Here is a 24039-nt window from a genome sequence, read left to right on the forward strand (position 1 = left end):
CTTCGTAGTACACCTTTCTAAAAGCATGGTTGTGTTCAAAAGGTACGTGGACGGTTTAAGCCGGCTCCAGAGAAACCTCCAAGAATCCGGCCGGCAGCTAGCTCTCTACAGTGAGCAGGTTTCCCTAGTCATTCCACCAGAAGTGTGGGAAGGGCGGGGCGAGCCGGCCGGAAGCTGCGAGAACAGCCACACAAGGTTTGTCCACTGTTTCCAGGGAGGACCAAGTCGGCGTGGAAGGCGAATGGGCACCTCCCCACTGTGACAGCACCGACCACGAGCGTCATCCTACCTACTCCCTCGTCACACCTCGCTGGTCTTCTACGCGCTGACAGAACCAGGCCAAACGTCGCGTGCCTACCCGCCTGGCTCCGCCCACCACGCTCGTAGCCCCGCCCCAGACCCGCCCAACAGGAGGTCCACCCATCGCACTTCCGGCATCAGCCGGCAGACCAGCCTCTTTCCCTCTTCAAGGCTCTCTTCTCCCGCCCCTATCGACTTTAACACTGTCACGTGAGGGGCGAGCGCGGGGGCTGCCGGGATAAGTACGCCGGTGGGTCAGGGTTCGGCCTCAATATGGCGGTTCCAGTCCGGCAGTGACCAAGGCTTTGCCGTCGAGAGGACTAACTGGCGACTGCCGGCGTCTCCACCTATCAGGGTGGAATGCGAGGACGCCGGGGCGAGCGCTGAGGAGCGGCGGTGACGGGGAGGGGTCGGTGGCGGGTGCTCCGGGAGCCAAGGCGGCAGCGTCTGTTCGTTCTATTGGTCTCAAGGCTTCAGCGCCCGGCCCCGCCCGGCCGGGCCAGGCCGGCGGGCGGCGGCGGTAGCTGCTGCAGCCGCAGGATCAGCCTCCGAGAGTGGGCCGGAGGGCGGACGCCGCCGCTGCCTCTGCCGCTGTGATGGCCCAGTGTGTACAATCAGTGCAGGAGCTCATCCCGGACTCCTTCGTCCCCTGTGTGGCCGCGCTGTGTAGTGACGAAGCCGAGCGGCTTACTCGTCTCAATCACCTTAGCTTCGCGGAGTTGCTTAAGCCCTTTTCTCGCCTCACTTCCGAGGGTATGTGGTCTCCCCTTTGCACTGAGCTCCCGCAAAGCCGGGGCCGGGAGAGGGAAGTTGGGGGCGGGCGGGGAAGAGAAGGGCGGTGTTTACATCTCGGAGCCGGGAGAGTGGCGTCGGGCTGGGGCCCCACGGTGTCTTTAGTGGCCGCTGGAGGAGGTTCCGTAAAAGAGATGGTCAAGACAGCAACGTGGTTCTGACCTCCAGTTTTTCGGGCACTTCCCGGACAAACGAGCTGCTGCTGCTGCTGCTAAGTCGCTTCAGTCGTGTCCGACTCTGTGCGACCCCAGAGACGGAAGCCCACCAGGTTCCCCCGTCCCTGGGATTCTCCAGGCAAGAACACTGTTGGGTAATTAGAGAAAAACGTGAGTCGAAGAGAAGGGCATTGAGCCTGTTCTCAAGGGCCGTAGGGAGGGAATTAGGAAGTTGCAAGGAGGTCAGGCTAAGAAGATGCTCGCTGTTAGACCAGTGAGGTCTTAGTAAAGAAGACGAATTGTCTTCCCCTGGGAGTTAAACTGGGTTTTCAAAGTTGCCTTAAGTATTATATTCTTTAGCAGTGAGGCGTATCCCTTTCAAGACTTAGGTTTACTTTACTTTTTTCTTTTGAAAACATTTCTCTAGGTATCCAGAATTTTACTTTACCTCTCAAGCAAATAAAAGGTAAAATAGTGAAACTTGGAACAGCTTTTTTTTTTTTTTTTTTTTTGGCCTGATGGATGAGGAAATAAGGACAAGTTGTAGTTACAATAATTTAATCGAGTTACTGGCAGTTATCTAGATTTATAGGGATGGAAAAGTCCTGAAGTTTGTGTGTGTTTTTTTTTTTTCCAGATAAAAGTTTAATCAACAGGAGAAATATCTTTTATTGAAGAGTTGCCTGTTTTCTCCAGCTTTAGATTCTTTATTAGGGAAAAGTAAGCATAATAATAGCCTAGTGTGGTTTAATCAATATCTTTACCTGTACTTTGCAAACAGAACATTGAAAAATATGGGTAAGATTTTTGTTTTAGACTTTTAAAAGGTTCTGTAATAAAGGTTGTCAAGACAACGACAATGATGTTTACTTGGTTATGATGACTTCTTCACACACACAAATGCTGTGCCATAAGTTTTATGTATTTACAGGCCACACGTGTGTATTCTTTGGGAGAATACCTCCATTATAAGTTTACTTCTGTATTTAAAGGAGACAGGGAGCTATCCAAAATAAACAGGTTGAGAACTCTTGAATTTCCTTCAGCCTGTACCTTAGCCATCCATCTCATCTCCTGCAGTATTTTTTACTAACTCAACAAAAATGACAAAGTGTTCTACATTCTAAATTCTTAAAAAACAAAACAGAGGAGCAAGTTTGCCTATGATTGGAGTGCTCTTTCCTGCTCTGTTAATAAAGAATAGTAACACTAACTGATGTATATACTTAGGGTTTCTCTTTTAGTTTGTCTTGAGTCCTGTGAGAAAGGTATTGTTAACACCATTTTAAGTTTGAGGACGTTTTAAATTTGAGGCATGGAGATACTAACTTGGTCAGTCCTATACAGGTGGGAAAGATTTAAAAACAGGCAGTGTGATTCAAGACAAGGTATTCTTAGTCAAATCATCTTATCTCCTGTTAATGTTTAGACTCACTTGTTCACAGGCAGGAGCAGTGTCTTCCAGTAGTAACAGTGTGACTCACATGCGTAACTTGAAGTTACTTTGTAGTCACATTGTAAAAAGATAAAAAGAAATTGGTAAAGGAGATTAAATAATAATTTATTTAATCCAGTATTTCCAAACGTCATTTCAACAGATAGTAAGTATCAAAAAACTTAATGAGCTATTTTGCATTTGTTTTTTATTGCTAAGTCTTTGAAAGTTGGTGTGCATCTTACACTTATATCAACACCTAGGTTTGGACTAGATATATTTGAAGTGCTCGGTAGACACTTGTGCCTGGTGCCTCCTGTATTGGACAGTGCAGTGAATAGAGGCTGAAATCTTTACTCTTTTCCTTGTGTAGACTGCAAAAGATTTAGGGATGGAGTATAATGAGATAGACTTGAATAGGTAGATGTTGGAACGGAAGAGGATGAGCACTCCCTTTTGAGAACAGAGATGATGTTAGAATGGTATGGACTAAGGTAGAAATGATAATTGAGTGGTCGGGGAACAGTGGGAAAACCCCCTTTTCAGTACAGGATAGTAAGGGAAAAGGCCTCGATGAGGAAGGATCTTGAATTCTGGGAAAGGAATTTTTGATTTCCTATCTCATGGATATGTGATAGTCAAAAAAGATTTCTTAAGCAAGGGCATGGAGTTTGGGGGAAGTTGTGTGGTTTGTAAGCAACTGAGGTTTTCTTTTTTAATACAGGAAAGTTTTATGTGTTACGTAAAGATAAAAGATGTCATTATTTTTCAAAATAATTCTGTAGAACACCAGTTATGTATGTTTCCTGAAAAAAATTTGTGGTCGAGTAAGTTTGCTTAAAAAGCGTGTATTTGGGAGAATTAGTGTCATTTAGTGTATTAAGCAGAGAAGGCAATGGCACCCCACTCCAGTACTCTTGCCTGGAAAATCCCAGGGATGGGGGAGTCTGGTAGGCTGCAGTCCATGGGGTCGCTAAGAGTCCGACACGACTGAGCGTCTTCACTTTCACTTTTCACTTTCATGCATTGGAGAAGGAAATGGCAACCCACTCCAGTGTTCTTGCCTGGAGAATCCCAGGGATGGGGGAGCCTGGTGGGCTGCCGTCTCTGGGGTCGCACAGAGTCGAACACGACTGAAGCGACTTAGCAGCAGCAGCAGCAGTGTATTAAGAGCTCTGGGAACACCTACTGTCAGAGACGTTTTAAAAGTGTAATCTAGTTTACCAGATTTATTTGAACATGAAGTTGAATTTTCAGAAACAGTGGTCTTGAGCAGCCAATAATCTGTGGGCAGCACGTACTGGTGAATGTTGCTTCAAGGAGCTATATGTGGCAGTCTATAAAAGTAAGGCAGTGGTGGAGCTGAATTTCACCCTGAAATTGAGATGTTATTTGCTATATAAAGTCACCTTTTGTGACGTTATAATCTTAATAAAGCCTTAATATAATTATTTAATTTTGAAGCTCTGGGATTTTTGTGTGTGTGATTTAAGAGCTTTTGTCAATCATTCTTAATTCTTGCTTTTCTCTTTATTAAGCTGATTTTGTGCTACTCCAGTGTATTACTTATCAATTGTTATGTAATAAATTGCCCTGAAACTTAGCACCTTAAAAGCGTTTTTAAAAATTAATTTTATTTACTTATTTTTGGCTCTGACGGGTCTTTTCTCTAGGTGTGGCAGGGGGCTACTGCTGTTACAGCGCAGGCTTCAATAGTCACGGCTCCTGGGCTTTAGGGCACACACTCAGCAGTTGTGGCACATTGGCCCAGCTACTCTGTGGCACGTGAGATCTTCCTGGATTAGGGATCAAACCCATGTCTCCTGCACTGGCAGGCAGATTCTTTACCACTGAGCCACCAGGGAAGCCCCCAAAGCATCTTGTATCCCTCATTTTCTCAGGGGTCTGAGAGTGGCTTATCTGGACTGTTGTCTCTCGAGGTTGCCCTGGAGCTGTCAGCAGGGGCTGTGGTCATCTAGGGCTGGAGGATCCACTTGCAAGCTCACTCCTACAGTTGTTGTTTCACCTCTTCACTGGGTGTTGGCCTGAGACCCCAGTTCTCTGCCATATGGGCCTCTCCAGAGGTTCCTTGAGTGTCCCTATAACCTGGCAGTAAGTTTCTCCTAGAGGGAGTGATCAGAGAGAAAACCCAAGATGGAAGCCATACTCTTAAAATCTTATCTCAGTAACCTTATCTCTTATAACCTTATCACAGTAGTTTTTGCTGTGTTCCATTGGTCACACATGGGCTTCCCAGGTGGCTCTGGTAACATATCCAGCTACAATGCAGGAAACATGGATTCGATTCCTGGGTCAGGAAGATCCTCTGGAGAAGGAAATGGCAACCCACTCCAGTATTCTTGCCTGAAAAATCCTGTGGACTGCAGGGTCTGGTAGGCTATAGTCCATGGGGTCCCAAAAGAGTCAGGCATGACCTAGCAACTAAACAGCAAGAACATTGGTCACACATCCATCCTGGGATGTGGGAGAGCATATACTGGGAAATATCGGGATCATCAGGTGCTATTTCAGAGGCTGGCTGCCATATATTGACTCATTTCTGGATTATTGATAAGATTACCCAATAACGACCCATTCCGAATATAGGACACAACTCTTAGTAGAATAACTTTTTTGTGTTAACACTTAAGAATACCAGAGTCAATTTAAAATTTTAAGAGAGATTTAATATACATAATGGTTGCTTATGTTATTTGACAGTTATGGATTAACTTCAAGGAAACAGCTTGTATCCTAAAAATATCAGAAATATATCATAGTATTTTGATGTTTTTTGGTTTCTCTTTCATAGACCAGCTGAGAAGTTTAATTAGGGAACTTGAGTATGTTTATTTAAATCATTTAGAAAACGAGCAATTACAGATGAATGTAGAAGAATGCAAGAAGCATCCAGCTCGCCACTACCTGGAGCCAGCGAATCTTGTCATACTTGCTTTGTATCTTTTTCTTTGCTTTAAGAAACAAAGTTGAATTCACCTTTTTACCCTTCCTTTGTCCCATTTCTTTCCTGCTTTTACCATAGGTAATCATTATAATGGAATTTGTGTGTATACTTTCTGTACATATATTTAGTTTTACAAATACACATATTCATGTCATATGTAGTATTTTTAAAAGCTTTTTGTCTTATATTTTTTAATTGAAAATATAGACATCAGCTGAGAGAGAACACATTGGAAATTAAGACAGTTTTTAATGGATGTAACTTTATTTAAAACCTAGGCGGACCTGAACTTAAAAGTTTATTATAAAGCATTTCCCATTAGAGGAAAATGTCATTTTTTAGTGGGTAGGTATGCAAAGTCAGTTTTCTAAGAATTGCCCTGTGTTGGTACATGATGATCCATAACATACTTGAAACAGGGTGTTATATGTGCCGCCGCCATCCTAACTACCTACTCATGTGTTAGGCCTCTGCTGAGTGCTTTACACTTACTGTGTTCTAACAATGTCTCATTTAAATTCTTTTTTTTTTTTTTTTTTGAGACGCTGGCCCTTCACATCTCTGGCCGGAGCCTTGAGCTCCAGGCGGCTCAAAGCCCTGGGGGTGGTGGTCTGGGACCTCATTTAAATTCTTAAAATAACCCTGTGAAGTAGGTTATTTCCTTCATATGTTACAGGTGAAGAAAAAAATGAAGCATGGAAAAGGTTAAAAGTTGTTTAGGATAACCCAGTTAAAAGTAGTGGGTTAGTATTTCAGGTAAAGTCTGACTCCAGGATTTGGGTCCTTAATCTATACAATGGACTGCTTCTAGTGCTACCATGGAAGCCAATCATCTTGTCTGATTATAAGAAAAAAATTACTTAAATTTCCTACTGTGCACCATGAGCCCTGTCTTACTACAGTTGCCTAAGAACCTCTTGCCTGGCCTTGAAGCTCTGAGCCCTGGTTATAAATCATCTAGACTGAGACAAGGCCTGTAGTAGGGAGGAGACCAGAGGTATTTATTAGGTTAGGAGAAGGAATATGGGCACTGATTTTTGTTTTCTTCCTTTTTACTAGACTCTGTTTTTTAGAGCCCTATTAGATTCACAGCAGAATTGAGCGGAAGATACAGAGTTCTCATATACCTCCTGTTAGGATATGTGTACAGCATCACCTACTATCAGCATCCCACACTAGAGTGGGCATTGATCTTTATGATAGTAGAACAGGGGCCGAGAATGCAGGCATCTCTGTCAGGGAACCAGAGGAACCCTGGTGGAGCATTTAATGCCTTTTCTTCCCTGATTTTCAGTTTTGATACCATAGATCTCACACTGCCTTGAACCAGTCTTAGGGTAAAGTGAGAATCAAGAGATTTGGTATGGATGGTGGTTGGGCTTCCCAGGTGGCTTAGTGGTACAGAATCTGCCTGCCAAGCAGGAGATGGGGGTTTGATCCCTGGGTTGGAAAGATCCCCTGGAGAAGGAAATGGCAACCCACTCCAGTGTTCTTGCCTGGAGAATCCCATAGAGGAACCTGGTGGGCTGCTGTTTATGGGGTTGCACAGAGTCGGACATGACTGAAGCGACTTAGCAGCAGCAGCAGCCGGTATTCTTGCCTGGAAAATCCCATGGACGGAGGAGCCTGGCCAGCTAAGTCGGACACAGCTTAGCGACTGAACCACCACCACCACATGGATGGTGGTTACGTGCTGCGTGGTCAGTCGCTTCAGTCATGTCCAACTGTGACCGTATGGACTGTTGCCCGCCAGGCTTCTCTGGAGATTCTCCAGGCATGAATACTGGAGTGGGTTGCCATGCCCTCCCTCCTCCAGGGGATATTCTCAACCCAGGATTGAACCCACATCTTTTATGTCTCCTGCATTGGCAGGAGTTCTTTACCTGCTAGTGGATTCTTTACCACTAGCCACCTGAGACGCCCTCCCTGTAAATTCCAAAGGTAAGAAGAAGGAAAAGACCTATGGTAGAGTAGCTGTGAGCAGTAGCGGTACCGGAGAGGAAGGTTAGACTGTCTACCTAGCCCTTTGGTGTGTAATGGAATGTTGTTGTTCCGTTGCTAAGTCCTGTCCAGCTCTTTGGGACCCTGTGAACTGTAGCACACTATAAGTCATTTGTGTTTTGGAAGACTGTTACACTTGGAATTTCTGGGTTCCAAATTGAGCATTGTTTGTAAATCATTAACCCAAGTTTTTTTCTTTTTAATTGTTGTTATAATTGTTGGCTTGTTATACTTTGTGTAGAATTACTTTCAAGTTTGTTTTCTTTTTTTTAGTTCATATGAGAGATCCCAATAATCAGCTTCACGTAATTAAAAACTTGAAGATAGCTGTAAGCAACATTACCACCCAGCCACCTCAGCCTGGAGCCATTCGGAAACTCTTGAATGATGTGGTTTCTGGCAGTCAGCCTGCAGAAGGATTAGTAGCTAATGTGATAACAGCAGGAGATTATGACCTCAACCTCAGTGGTATGTAATAAGGTTTATTATTATTTTTTAAATGACATTTCTTTTGTTAGAAAAGGTAATTCTGTAATTTGGAAATCATTCAACACACACTTAAGTACTTGCTGAGTGCGTGAGCCTGAGAATACAATGTGGAGGACAAGTCCTTGCTTTTTAGGAGATTACAATCAAGTAAGCAGGCAGCCATTAAAATAACGATGAAATACGTGATTCCACATTTTCATAATGAATAATTTTTTTGTAGTTCTACTTGTAAAGTTAATTCCTAGAACATGTGCATAATATTTCTTGAATGAAAGAACCAACAGTAGACAAAAAAGCTATTCTTTTGTGACATAGTAATACAATGATTATGTAAAAGCATTCATTTTATTTTATCTTTTATTTTGCTTAGTGTTAAATGGAGGAAATGTTTATAGTATATAAATACTTATCCTAATCTGATGTGACTGGTAAATGTTTTCATAATAAAATTGGTAGGTGAAACTATAATAATATGTGAAGTGAGTTAGCAGTATTTGGTGTGACTCTTTGCTAGTGTAGAAAAGACTTGATGGGGGGACATGGGATAGATTTTTAGAGGGGAAAAATGAAAAGTACATCATCTAGGAATTTCCTGGTGGTCCAGTGGTTAGGACTCCCAAGCTTCCACTGCAGAGAGGCATGAGTTTGATCCTTGGGCAGGGAACTTAGCTTCTGCATGCGCCATACGTCATCTAATTAGGCTATTTTAGCTACCTAATAATCATCTTAGATCAGTATAACTTATAATCTATTATATTAATGCCTCCTAATTGCATAGTTGAAGATTTTCCTAAACATACAAAGAGAAATTAAGAGGTATGTTTTAGATCGTGAAGTTACTTGGTTGCACTTGTATAGTTAGAAATATTTGTAGATTTACATTGTTTAAAAATTAACAATTTTTCTTCTTTCTATGTCATTTTAATTCCAACAAGGTAAGTTACCTTGATAAGATTAAGTTAAGAAAATTTTGGTTATCTTTAAATCAAAGGAATCCATTTCAGGATATGTACTTTAAGCAGTTCCTGACATAACTTATTTTCATGAGGCAGGATTTGCGTATTTTGGGGAGAAAGTGATGGAATTTGAATTATTTCTCTCATCAGTGGAAAATTTGAAGTGTAAAAGGAAAGGCACTGAATCTAATGCCAGAGTGTCCAGGTTTTTATATTACCATTGCCAGGGTTAGTTATAGTTAGTTGGATAATCTGAATCAGTTACTTACTCAGAATCAGTTCTGTTCTCTGAAGATGAGAGAATTTGACTAGATTACTTCTTAAGGCCTCTTCTAGACCTTTAATCCTGTGATTCTATTTTATAGGGACTTTAACATTTTTATTACTCATGCAACAAATATTTATTGATTTCTTACTATTATGCTTTGCTCTGAGATAAGATGCTATATGTAACTTCATAACCTGATCAATAATTAGGAGACATTCTAATTTATAGTATCTTAAAATATATTATAATAGAGATATAGCATATCTAATATGCCAGAGTGCTGAGGGGCACAGAGAGAAATTAATTATCATATTTTTTCAAAATTATCTTTTTTTATAGTGCAGATACATTCCTGACCTCCAAAGCTCATATACCTTTTACTTTTAAAAAATTTATTAAAATGAGTTGGGAAAAAAAATTTATTAAAATGATACATGCACAGAAAGAAAGCAAAAGTGTCAGTCAGTCAGTCCTGTTTGACTCTGTGTGACCCCATGGACTGTAGCAGGCCAGGCTCTTCTGTCTGTGGAATTTTCCGGGCGAGAATACTGGAGTGGCTTGCCATTTCTTTCTCCAGGGGATCTTCCCAACCCAGGGATTGAACTCTCATCTCTTTTGTCTGGTGCATTGCAGGCAGAATCTTTACTGTCTGAGCCACCAGGGAAGCCCAATACAAACAGAGATAATGCTGAAAAGACTTAAGAGAAACAAGCAACAGTAATCTGCTCTCTGTACCCCTGCCCCACCAATTTTTAGTGGTTTTCTCTGGTATTCATTTTGTGTTTCTAAGTAATATTTTTATGTGGTTGTTTATGGCTTAGTTAAAATTTTTTATTTATTGATTTTTCATTATATGATTTAGCTTAAGTACGCCCCTTCTTCCATCTCCCTAATGTGGTTTTTTATAATTTTCGGTTAATACTCACTGTTGGCAGTACTAAGTATTCACTTCTTCACTGCTGAGCCAAATATTGGGCTTTAAGTTCGTTTTTATACAGCATTTTGTTTTTTTTCAGGATTTAGTTAATCACCTTTTAAAAAACACCTTGCCCAGAGTTCTTCGTATTTTTTGCTAGTTTCTCAAACTTCCAATAGCCTTTCAGTAAGATTTTCCCTTGATTAATTTATGAGATAATCCATTTATTAAGATCTCCTTCCTAATGTCTTCTTTCTACTCCACACGTATTCTCAATAGGAAATGATAAGCATTGCTCAAGGGGGTGAAAATTTGGTAGTTGGGGGACAAAAAATATATACTACAAAAAAAAATATATATATACTACAGTGATTTGTGACTCTCCAAAGAACCACAGTACATTAATGGATACATAGTGTATCTGTGGTATTACGTAAGAATATTCTGTGGGGAGAAGGAACATTTAGAAGAATATTTTAAAAAGCTCACCAGGCGGGGATGGAGGGGAGAGGGAATATAATGAAATGGAAGTTTCAAACACTGTTCTACTCTGTCATGGTTTGGCTGCATTCCAAGACCTGCTCCACAACTGCCATCCTGGAGATTTCCTTCCCTTCTCTGTAGCGTCTCATTCATATCTTTAGGTGTATTTCATTGATTTGGTAAAGGACATCTCCAGTGTCTTCCTAAAAAAGATTTATGTTTTGGAAGGTGAAATTTTTGAGGAATGAATGTCTGAAACTCCTTGCTGCTGCTGCTAAGTCGCTTCAGTCGTGTCCGACTCTGTGCGACCCCATAGACAGCAGCCCACCAGGCTCCCCCATCCCTGGGATTCTCCAGGCAAGAACACTGGAGTGGGTTGCCATTTCCTTCTCTTTAGGCAGACTGTAAAAAAGAATCTCAAGTGGTTAGGACAAGCTTCAGAAGAAAACAGTTTCTTTAGCTTCTTTCTCTGCTACTTAAGGCACTTCCCTTTAGCTTTATTGTTATGTTGGTCTTGAAGACTGAGAATGTGAGATGCTGAAGTACTGAATTCATTTTAATAAAATTCTGTTAGAGTAATACTCTTTGGAGATTTGAGTGGTTTTATTCATTTTAAGTAAAATTAATTCTTTGTCTAGAAATACTCTAGTTTTACCATTAATGTGAGTCATCATACTTTTCACCCATTCTGTTTATGAAATAGGTGTTAGATACTTACCTCATAAGCCTAGCTTTCACAGTGCCATTTCTTCATGAGATTGGTCAATTAAAGCTAGTGTTCCTTGGTGTAGTAATTGTAGAGACATAAGGATGGAATTGAAAGAATCCTCATTATATACAGGTATTTCCCCTGGTGGTCTCAGTTTTCCAGATTGTTCACAGTCTACTCCTTGTCTATTACTTTTTTTTTCCACTCAGGTACTACTTTTTTGTATTTGTTTCAGTTAACATGTCTGTTTAATTTTTCTAAAATGGAGTTAACTTTTGTTATCTCTTACCTATTACCTATTGTATTTACTCTTGATTTATAGTATTATCTGCTAAACTCAGGCATTGACCTTGAAAAGTATAAATTGGGCTACACCTTGTTTTGGTAAGAAGGAAGAATATATTTTCCACCCTTTTTCAGTATGTAGTGTACTTTTTCTGATTGGCTTTATGTTAACTACTAATACTCTGTAAGATACCATGAGACTTCAGTGAATAGTCATGTGTAAACAGTGTTTTAGGAGGCTGTTTAAGTATTCTTTAATGTCTTTCCAAAGATTTTTACTTAAAAGCATAAAGAACCTTTTAAAAAAGTGGTTATTATTTAAAATGTGGGTAGTGCAAAATAGGAAATCATTGCTCTTATTTTTCTAGTATCTTGAAGTATTTTTCTGTTTTTCGTCCCAGGAATTGTTTATCAATACCAGTTACTTTGAACTATAAGAAAATCCAGAAATAATGAAATACCCTAGGATAATGCAATAGTGAACAAAATCACTGTTATATCATCCTTCAGTTTGAAATTTTGTATTGCCCACAGTTCTAAATCTTCTTTCAGGAAGTTATGAAAGAAGTTTGGAGACAACATCTTCATAGTCATCATCTTTATCTTTTTTTTTTCTCCATTGAACACAATTGAGACTTGGGGACTTGTAGTCCATATTGACAAAGAAAAGAAAATTGACAGTGAAATACACAATTTTTCAGTTACTAGACGAATTAGAAGATGAATGCAGTGACATATGGCAGTTCAGACTAATGCGATCTAGTAGAAATAAATGAGCCACTTAGGTTGTTTTCAGTGTTCTGTAGCTACAATGAAGAATGTAAGAATAGGGAATTCCCTGGTGATCCAGTGGTTAGGACTCTGTGCTTTCACTATCAGGGAACCCAAGTTCAATCCTTGGTCAGGGCACTAGATCTCACAAACTTTGTCGCATTGCTGAGAGGGGGGAAGAAGAATGTAAAAAGAAATGAGTGAAATTAATTTTAATGATATATTTAATTTTAACCCAAATATTACCATTTCAAATGTAATAAATGGAAATTTTTTTTTGTATTATCTTCAAAATTTTATGTGTATTTTATACTTAGATCACACCTCAATTCAGACAAGCCACATTTCAAGTGCCCAAGAGCCACATGTGGCTAGTGGTTACTTACCTTATTGGACTCTGATGACAGTGGTGAAATTGATCCTATATAGAAATCCCAATCTTTTGAGTCTTCAGATGACAGTATCTAGGACAGTTGTCTTCAAACTCAAGAGTTGATGAGTGAGCAATGTACTTCTAAAAACAAAAAGAAAATACAGTATTTTCACCCAGTTTAACAGGAAGGACTTAATTTAACAGGAAGGACTTCATATAATATTTTGAAATGCTAACCTAGACCGTTCCATTTTATTAAAGGACATATGACCATATTTTTTCATCTTTTATGATGTTTGTGTAACAATTTACTTGATAAAATTTTTAAGTGTCAGGCATGTGTATGAAGGTAATTGGAAGGAATCAGATGATGTAGAAATGAAAATTCATTAACTTAATCATTGTGTTTGCTGTTTAAAAATGTAAAGAATGAAAATGCTTCACAGTGATGGAGCAAAATAAAATGACCTTTTTGTTTTCAGCAAAATTTTGAGCCATCACGTTTTTCCAAAATGTTGCACCTTGGCTGTGCAAGAAAAACCAGAAATAATGATAAACTAGAAGTTGTTAGACATGTGTTTAAATCTGGAATCAATATTTACACTGTGAATGTGTTCTAGGTTTGTGCATAATAGTTGATGGACATTCAAAAAACATTGCCTAATTGAGGTACATATCTTTGAAACTGGGAATAGATGGAATACAATTTGAGATTGCTTTATTAAAATTTATAAAAAGCTTGTTTTGGTTTTATTCTTAATTCTGTGAATAATTTATAAAATGAATTAGAAATACAATAAAATATCAAGCGTCGGTTAAATCCAGATAGTAAATGCAATGTCTATTTTTCTTGATATACTGAGGGTTAAAAGGAATATAGTTTCAAAAAGACTGATCTGTTTTTTAAAAAAAAATCTGATGTATGATAAATTTAATTGTTGGACATAAGTAATCATGGCTTTCATCTCTTTAGAATACTTTGAGTTTTGCTGATTTTTTTTTTTAGAGAACACTTGATTAGAAATAGTCTCTTCAAGGATAGTTCTCAAGGGTGTTGTTAAAATACAAGGTTAGTATTTCTTAGCTCTTCATATTATTTAAGATTATTTGATTTGCAAAATGCTCATAAATTTTATATAAAAGTTCTGGTTTTAGTTTTTTGTAGCTTTTATAGTCTGAGGTCTTCTGAATTAAACCATATATTCTGATAATCACTGTTACAAGTGTCAAATATTTTTGACTTGAGACTCTTATTGAATTAAATAATTATACATCTAATTATCATATTTCTTTCCCTTACTTGAATATTTTCATTTGGGAAGATATTATTTTGCTACTACTGTTTATCAAAAGTTAAAGTCTTAAGTGCAAACATTATGTGGAATTTGTAATATTTCTTAGTGCCTTTTTCTTTCGTCTGAATGGTGGTTTTCTGGTACTTTCAACGTTTGTGAATGATTAGAGAGGGAAAATATGTGATTTATGGGTGATGTTTATGTTTAGGGTAGCCAGTCTTTTTCACTTGCAGGTTTGGGATCACTGATGATAGTATTTGGTTTCAATAGAAAGAAGACCAGAGTTGCTGTAGGTCTATCTCACTGCCTGCAGCCCTTGTTAGATATGTATTTGAACACTAATAACTTCAGCTTCCCAGGTGGCACATTAGTAAAGAATCCACCTGCCAGTGCACGAGACACAAGAGACACGGGTTCAATTCCTGGATCCAGAAGATCCCCTGGAGTAGGGAATGACAACTCATTTCAGTATTCTTGCCTAGGAAATTCTGTGGACAGAAGAGCCTGGTGGGCTACAGTCCATGGGGTTGCAAAGAGTTGGACACGACTAAGCATGCACACACAACTCTCTTTGCCAAGTTACTGGCACTAAGAAGGGAACAAAGAAGAAATGGGGAGAGAGAGAGAGGGCTGCCTTTTGTAGAGTGGAGGATAGAGCATTACTTTTATTTTTTTTTTACTTCTTGGCTGCCTTCTTTCCTTTCTTACCAGGGGAAGTGTATATTCTACATAGAGAAACTTTAACTGGTAGGATGTCATGGTTGCTGTTTCAGTTCCAAACAGAACATGTAGAGAGGGAAAGAAATATGAGAAAAATACTGATTTCATTCCAAAATACGTACAAGAGAATTTTTAAGGGATGAGAAGTGTCACTAAATGTTAGTCTTAGGTTAACATTAAAAAAAAAAAAAAAACCTACCTTTTTTCCCTACGTTCTGCAAAAACGTTGCTTGAAAAAGCAGAAAGAGAACGATGCCCTAATCAATTAGCCCTTCAAGGAGGCATGTGGCTGAAGGAAAAAGTTATCTCATCAACGTGAATGTGACCGACTTGAAGGATAAAACCCACTTCTGCCATATATATTTAGAAAATTTTCCTTTGTTCCTGTATTCTATGTTGAGTACCCAGTGTTTTCCTGTACCAGTATTTAGAAAGTATTATTTCAGTTTAAGAACTCCTACATGTGTATGCATGCTTTTTTTCTTTTTGATTTATTTTTTGGTTAGGTTTTGTTATCTGGAACATACAGTTGCAGAGTCAAAACTATAAAAGAAGGTGTATTCACAGAGGCCTAGCTTCTCTCCAGGCCCTTCCCCTTTCTCATCTCTTCCTTGTCTTACACATGGTGCCATTTTTTAGATTCATCCTGTCATTTCTCTTTGACAGAGTAAACTAAATCACGTGTGGCTCTCTTTCTTTTTCCCTTTGTTTCTCAAAATTGCATACTTTTTGCTGTTGTCTTTTTTCACTTAATATATCCTGGGGGCACTTCATAGTAATCATGTGGCGATTTTCCCCTTTCTCTTAAAACTCCATAGTACATCCAGTGTGTGTACCATAGTTTACTTAACCAGTCCCCTCCTGGTGGACACGTGCATTTTCTAGTCTTTATTACAGGAAATGTTGCAATGAATAGCTATTTTGGAAGACCTAATTTGTTTATTCAGAACTCCCCGACCCACTGTGAAACAGACCCCTTGTCATATGTCTACAACTTACCTGTTCCTTGTTAAATCTAAGCATTGTTGAAGCAACAAGGAAAATAGAAAAATAAAGTTGATAAGGCCATTTCTCCCACCATCTGTGGCGATTTCTTATCTAACCAAATCTTTCATTATTTATTTATATATTTTCTCTTCATTGGTACTGAGTGAAAATAAAAACTAATTTTCAAGATAGAGACTCATTTTGACTGATTTAGGGGAAAGATGTTTACTGGTTAGTAAGAAAATTGGTTTCCTGTTGTAACAGACTAGTCTGTGTCATTCTCCAATTATGCCACTTTTCGTGTATGTGTGTGTATGTGTGTGTATATATATAGAGAGAGTACTATTTCTGGGAATGTCTTTCCTCTTCTGTAGCAAGAAAACATGAAATTTGTGTAATACTAATCCTTCTAAACAATATGGGTTAGTCTCATAATCCATTTGTTGGAATTAAAGTTTTTTTGTATATATGATACTGGGTTGGATATGCTACTTGGTTAAGATGAATAGCTTTATTATTTCACCCGTCCCAGTTTAATGTGGTGTTACAGTGTAAACAGAAAATATACTTTCTATGCTTTCCGTGATTCTAAGAATAAAACAAAAAGTACGTAAGGTTTTATAGTCAACATAAGTAACTAGGAATAGAGAATAGAGTGTCCTTTTAGTAAAACTGTGATTTAGATAATCTGCTTAAACCTAATGAAATGACCAAGTTTAACAAAATTCAAGTTTTTAACAAGTTAGAATAGTTGTGATGTAAAATGCTTAGCATGGAGTGAGAGAGATTTGACATTTTAAGAATCACATCACATACATGTATGCAAAAAGTAAAAATACACATCTTTGTATTTGATCGTGAGGTAAGTATGTTTTGAAATTCCATTTGGAGAGGTTCAGTTGCTGTCTGACTCGAGTAATCAAATTATGAAGTAAGGTTTGTCAGCCTCACCACTATTGACGTTTTGAGCGAGATAATTCTTTGCTGGTGTTGGAGTGGGGTGTGTGGGGGGTATTGTTATCCCGTTTTTCTCAGTGTAGGATATTCTCATTATTCCATCATTCCTGACCTGTTTCCCTAGATGCCAGTAGCACTCCTCCTTGTTCCTATTTGTGACAAGTCACAGTATCTCCAGACAGTGCCAGGTGTTTCCTGGGGGTCACGATTGCTGTTGGTTGAGGACCGCTGTTCAGAAATAATGCCATTTATGAGAAAGAGCTACTTACAACAGCGTGACTAGTGGAAGGGAAAACTGTAGTTCTAAAATCTGGTTGTTCACATAGGTAATACTGAAATCATTAATAAATAAACTGTGGTATCATTGTGTAGGTTGGGAATAGGTCAGTTTTATTTTTGCAAGTACATGTACTGCCATGTATGAATATATTTGTATGGCTGATGTATGTATATCAATATATATATTAAAGCACACGTGAAAAATGCTTGTTTATTGCTAGAAATGATGTTTTATACCTTTCAGGAATATGAACTTGAAATGTGGTCTGTTGTAAACTGATTCTACTGAACAGTTTTAACTTTTTCTTTATTAATTTTAGCTACTACTCCATGGTTTGAGTCTTACAGAGAGACCTTTCTTCAGTCGATGCCAGCGTCAGATCATGAATTTCTGAATCACTATTTAGCATGTATCCTTTGACGTTTATGTTCTCTTAAAATATTTGGAAGTTACTAATCTCAGAAAGAGTTACATAAACGCAAAATTGTTGAGAGGATGTAAAAATTATTTTTTATTGATATGCTTCAGGTTTTCTTGTTGTCCTTGTTAAATAGCATCCTAGTTTCAAGACTGGTAGAGCTAAGTTTTGATTAAAAAATAAGAATACTAAGAGCCTGCTTAGTTTCTGTCATCCAACTTGCACATTTCATGCTTAATATGTTTTAAGTGATTTTAGAAAGAAAAAATGTAAACTGTCAGTGTTAACTGCTTATGCTGATTGTCTCAAAATTCCCTGGTGGTTCAGACAGTAAAGAATCTGCCTGCAATGCAGGACACCCAGGTTTGATCCCTGGATCAGGAAAATCCTCTGGAAAAGAGAACAGCTACCCTCTCCAGTATTCTTGCCTGGAGAATTCCATGGCCAGAGGAGCCTGGCGAGCTACAGTCTATGGGGTCTCAAAAGAGTGGGACACAACTGAGTGACTAACCCTTTTACTTTCAAAATTAACTGCTTATGCAAAAGCTCAGATTTAGAAACAGCTTTCCATCCTTTAGTAACATGTTTTATGGCTATTAACCTCCTTTCACAGTTATGACTTTCATTTTTTTTAACGTGGTTACAGAGAAAAGTTGAGAAGGGACAGAGTATGAAATTGCACTGAAATGGAATGGAGAGGATCAAGACTCAGCAGAAGTTTTCATTATGTTGATAGTTGGACAGTTTTCATATTGTCCCTATTTATTTTCATGGATTGCCTTATTGTATATATAAGTGATCTAAACAGCTGTCAACAAGATATCTTTAGTACTTAGAACCTTGAATTACTTAGAAATGTCAAAGAAATTATTTTATGCTCGCAGGAAAAGCTGTAAAAATCAAATTTTGTTTGTTTTAGCTCATAAAATACCTCCCTAAGTTTATTTTTAAAGAATAATATTAATTATTGGACTTCCTAGAAGGCACAGTGATAAAGAATCCACCTGCCAGTTCAGGAGATGCAAGAGACACAGTTTCGACTGAGTTGGAAAGATTACTCTGGAGAAGGAAATGGCATCCCACTCCAGTATTCTTGCCTGGGAAATCTCATGGACAGAGGAACCTGGCGGGTTGCAAAGAATTGGACACGACTGAGTATGCACACATGCTTGCTGCTGCTGCTAAGTCGCTTCAGTCGTGTCTGACTCTGTGCAACCCCATAGACAGGAGCCCACCAGGCTTCCCTGTCCCTGGGATTCTCCAGGCAAGAACACTGGAGTGGGTTGCCATTTCCTTTTCCAATGCAGGAAAGTGAAAAGTGAAAGTGAAGTCACTCAGTCGTGTCCAACCCTCAGCGACCCCATGGACTGCAGCCTACCAGGCTCCTTGGTCCATGGGATTTTCCAGGCAAGAGTACTGGAGTGGGGTGCCATTGCCTTCTTTGTACACATGCTTGCAGTTTGTTTTAATAGGATAGTAGTTACTATTAAGTAATAAGTGATAATTACCTTAATGTGGTTTACAAGGTATGTTGGTGGCATCCTCTGGTGAAGCTGAACCTGTGGAACAGTTTTCAAAATTGTCACAAGAACAACATCGAATTCAGCACAATAATGACTATTCCTACCCCAAGTGGTTTATACCAAATACACTTAAATATTATGTACTTTTACATGATGTAAGTGCAGGAGATGAACAGAGGTAAGTTTTATTTTTTTAATTGTAAAATATTTCCTGTCAAATGAGTTAACATTAATTTGGACATGGCTTAAGTTTTTGATATATTTTTCATCTAAGAAAGTAAAAATTAATAAATTAGCTCAATCTTTTATTTGATGTTATATTCAGCAGCTACATCATTTTATTTCATATGCTTATCCAAACTTTTCCTTCAATGTATGTCTATTAATCTTTGTTCACGAGTGCTTGCCATTTTATATCTATAGATCTTAGCTGTATTTCTTACTTGGTATATTATTATTGCTCATTTTTTTCTCTTGTCCCTTTCCCAGTTTTCCTGTAACTTTTCATTTCCTGGTTTATAGGCACTTCTTTTTTCACTCTTCACTCTTAACACTTTATATTTTTAAACTATATTTTTAAACTTGATGTTTTTCACAGTCTCAACAAAACATCCAAACACTTATTTCTTATGTCCCCTTTAATATTCTTTGTTAGTGATTTGCCATAGTCCTTTTATGTTTGGGATAAGAGTATAGCTTATCTTTAAAGATGAGTTCTTGGAAAAAGATAGTATTAAAACAGTTTTGCTTTTGTGGCTTTTTCTGGCCAGTGGGGATTGGGGAGAAGATGGGACACCCAATACTTTTTTGTTAAGAGGGAAACTTAAATGTCCAAAAAAGGCTTAAAAATAAATGCATTTTGCTGCTTTGCAGTTTATTTTGATTTTTGGTTCAAGATATTGATTAAAATTAATCTTTTGTTTCAAACTGTTATTCTCTTATGTCGATGCTATTTAGAATATGCAGTTAAATAATTGTTTTTTGTCCTTGTTCTGAGCACACGCCATCATTTTAAAATAAAGTTTTCTTGATAAAACCAGAGAATTGTTCTGAGGATTACTAACCTTTATAATTTTTTTTTGACATCATAAATAATCTGTAACCTCTTGGATAAAGTGTATTATATAAATAGGAATAATTTGAACTGGTGTTTATTAGTTTCAGTTGTTTGAATATGGATACCTTCCATATTAAATGGTTATAATGTAGATATTTAAGTGGTAATTAAAGTTATTAGATCAGTGGTTCTTATGCTTAACAGTGTCATTGGTAAAGCAAGTAGATGTTTATTATACGTGAGTAAATATACACACACATATACTTTGTGTTTATACAAATTTATAACTTTTATTTAACCAGCCTTAATTTTACAGTGTGTGTAGGATTTAATTATTCGTTAGTTTTGTTATTTGTATAGTATTAGTATCTGCATTTGAATGGGCTATATCCACATGTTTTTTGACACCAGATAGCTGATGAGTTTAGGGAGAAAAACTAGGTTAGCTCTATGTACCAAAATTTCATTTCCATTAGAATGTACTATTTGATTCTTAGGCTGACTTATTTGAATCATCTTATCTCTTACCAACTGTCAAGTCTAGTTAACTAAAAGTAAGGAAATCAACTGCTTTTTGTTGCATCTGAGATTAGCTCATGGGTCCAGCCGATAATAAACCAAGCAAAAAAGTTGTATTTTTATATAAGTATTTTGACTGCTTTTCTTGTGTGTGTGTGTGTTTTCTTCTTCTAAACTGTGTTTTCTTTGGAAACTGCTTAGGGAAGGGTAAACTGTAGCAGTAAAAGATGATTTTTGGGGGGGGGATGCTATAATTATCTATTTTAGCACTTATATTTTTTGATAAGTATCTGTTATCTAAGGCAGAATTTCACAAAGTTGTATTTCCTGAAGGCTAGTCCACATAGTTGAGTTTCTGATTTATAAGTTTGAAGCCACTCTTTGGAAGTTCACTGTACACAGTAGCAGTGGAAGACTCAGGGTGATCTGCTGCAAAGAAACTGGTTGGTTTGATTACTGTAGTTCCCCAAACTAGTTTGACCACTGAAACTTTCTTTTTAATAACATGAGTATTTTTGCAAAATTTATTCCATAAGACGACTTTGGTAACTGTACTTTAAGGTGATAACCAAGCTAGCTAAACTTCAGTTAGAATCATGAACTTTGTTTTAATTTTTAAAATTATGCTACTTCTAATGTCTTTTTTTGGGAACTATTTTTTTCATGGTTTTTGTATTATTTTAATATCTATTATTGCCTAAGATCCTCTCTTCGTTGGCTACAAACTTTTCCATTTTTTATTTTAGAGCTGAGTCAATTTATGAAGAAATGAAACAGAAATATGGAACTCAGGGTTGCTATCTACTTAAAATTAATTCTCGAACATCTAATCGAGCATCAGATGAACAGATACCAGATCCTTGGAGTCAGTATCTCCAGAAAAATAGTATTCAAAACCAGGTATATGTAAAAAACAATAATGAAGCAAACCACAAAAGCTGTATTTCAGTTTTATGGCCAATGGCAGCACTGTAGAATTTGTAGAATTACTAATAGTTATTTTATGGAATCTGGCTAGTTTTGATCCACTAGTATGCGAGCTCTTAATGTTTCAAAAGCTGTTTTTATCGCAGTAATCCTTCTGTGTATACCTTTCAGGTATAAATATCAGTGTTAATTGTTTTCTTGAAAGATGAAAGAAAAGTGGAGACTTCCTGACAGTCCAGTGGTTAAGACTCTGCGCCTCCACTGAGGGGGAACTAAGATCCCACAAGGCGCATGGTGTGGCAAAAAAAAAAAAAGATGAAAAGTGAATTATACATTAAGAATTGAATTAGATTGACTAAACACGTAGATAATAGAATTTTTGGCTTGCACATTAAATTCATTATGAATGCTTACAGTCAATTCTTTATTATCCACATGCTCTGGGGTTGCCTTCCTTCATTTTCAACATGCTGTTCTTATGGCCACCTTTTTTGAGCTCATACTTTTTTAGGTGGGTGGGCTTTTTTTCCCTAACTTTCCTTTGATTTCCTTTTTTCTTTTGAATTTCAAGGAAGTTTTGTTTCTTCCTAATCAATTTTTCTAATGTTGATTTCTAGACTAATGTTAATTGCTGTCTGTTGGCTGGTGTGTGGTGGTGTAAAGTTTCACGTTCTTTCCAACTTTTAAGATAGAATTTTATGCCACTTAGTACTAGTCGAATGGCAAGTTATACACTTAGTTCAGAAAATCAAGAGTTGACTATATTTTTGTTTAGAAGGAAGATTTCTAAAGTGAATAGAAAATATATTTATATTTTGTATAACTAAGCTGCATTAAATACTTTATGTGATACTATTTTAAGAAATATGAATTAGAAAGTATGTAGATTTTGATGTTCTAATAGAAATATTGTTTAATAATCTGTTTATATATGAAATTTTAAATCCAATTTTATTCAACTTTAACATTGAGATGATTGTTGACCTTCTTTAAGATAATGCTGGGGGAAAATATCTGAGAGAAAAAGAACCAGTTGGAGGTAGAAGAGCTTTAAATAGTGTTTCAGGACCATACTCAGAATAGGAATAGTATTGAAATACTCAGTTTAGAATCTAACCATCTAAGGTTGGGAAAGGGAACATAATAGGTCAGATTGTGCAGTTGGAGAACTTTTAACAGAAGACAGAGCTATAGATATCCTATAGCTTAGAATTCTAGAAGTCCAGGATTGGAGGATAGTTTAATGGTTGTCAGATCCAGTCGTTGTTGTGATGCTTTAATTTCCTTTAAATCTATGAGTGACCTCATCTATTGAAAGTACTCACTGTCTTTTTAGGTGACCTGCTCCATGTTTAAGCAGCTTCAGGATCAAGCTTGTACTCAATCCTATAGGGACCATGTCAGTTTTTCATTAAGATGATTTTCAGAATATAGAACAGAAGTCTCATGTCTTTTAATATACCATTTTTTCAACTCTTTCTTAAATGTTGTTTCTAGTAAATTTCTTATCCTGATCACCTTCCCCTTAAGTTCTAGGTTATATATTTTTCTCAAAGTCTGGCACTCAGAATAATAACCTCATGATATTAGTGGGCTCATGGAGTAGTCTGGACATTTTTTAAGTTGTTTTGGTGGCTGAAACCAATACCCTTTGTACAAGTAAACATTGCATTGGATATTTTCCCAAAACTTCTGTGTATTCAGAATGCACTCCAGGCTATTAATACTGCATCCATGAGCCAGGGGATTCCATACCATCCTTTTTTACCCCTCTAGTAGTCCATCTGTCTTGCCATTATTCCTTACATAGTTGCATATACAGGGATTCATATAGGCATGTGCATATCACATATAAACAGATAAACAGATAGAAGTAACTTGAATTCAGAAGAATTAGGGTAGTGTGCATGTGAAACAATATAAGGATATAGTAGGTGTGGATTTAAGTGATAGAATATGATACATGGAAGTTAAGAATTTGGAGAATTAGACATTTTTTGCTGTAGCAAAAAAACAATGAGGTTTACTATAGTTGATAAATTTGGTGATATCTTAAACATGATTAAGTATAACCGTTAATACTTTTTATATTTTATTTTGATAGGAATCATATGAAGATGGCCTTGTACTATAACTTCAAATAAGAATTCTGATAGTAACTTGCTTTCATTGGATGGATTAGATAACGAAGTCAAAGGTCTTGATATACTTTCTCTTAAGTTTGTCTTTTGATTGAAAATAGCCCTCTTGTTAAAGCATGCTAATCTTTATATGTAAAAAGATGGGGAAAGTTTCATAGTGAAAAGAGGTAATGGTCAGATTACCTTTTCCTTTGAAGATTTTTATTGAGTTATTTGAGTTTGATGTTTTTTGATATTTAAAAATTTGCTTTATAAGAGTAATAAGTCAAACTTCATAAAAATTTTTTTGGTACAGAGCAAGGGACAGTATGATATGT

The 24039-nt window shown here is 37.4% G+C and overlaps 1 protein-coding gene across 1 annotated transcript in view; it reads left to right on the top strand.

Moving 5' to 3' along the window:
* The first annotated feature begins 608 nt into the window (after positions 1-608).
* TRAPPC8 (trafficking protein particle complex subunit 8) overlaps positions 609-24039 on the top strand; it is an 87434-nt gene continuing 64003 nt past the window's right edge. Inside the window, exons 1-5 of the mRNA XM_005901047.3 lie at positions 609-1053; positions 7922-8116; positions 17457-17546; positions 19082-19256; positions 21401-21554. Of these exons, the coding sequence (XP_005901109.2) occupies positions 897-1053; positions 7922-8116; positions 17457-17546; positions 19082-19256; positions 21401-21554 (771 nt within the window). The 5' untranslated portion in view covers positions 609-896. The remainder of the gene's footprint in view (positions 1054-7921; positions 8117-17456; positions 17547-19081; positions 19257-21400; positions 21555-24039) is intronic.

The sequence above is a fragment of the Bos mutus genome, chromosome 24, assembly GCF_027580195.1.
Source record: "Bos mutus isolate GX-2022 chromosome 24, NWIPB_WYAK_1.1, whole genome shotgun sequence".
NCBI classification, from domain to species: Eukaryota; Metazoa; Chordata; class Mammalia; order Artiodactyla; family Bovidae; genus Bos; species Bos mutus.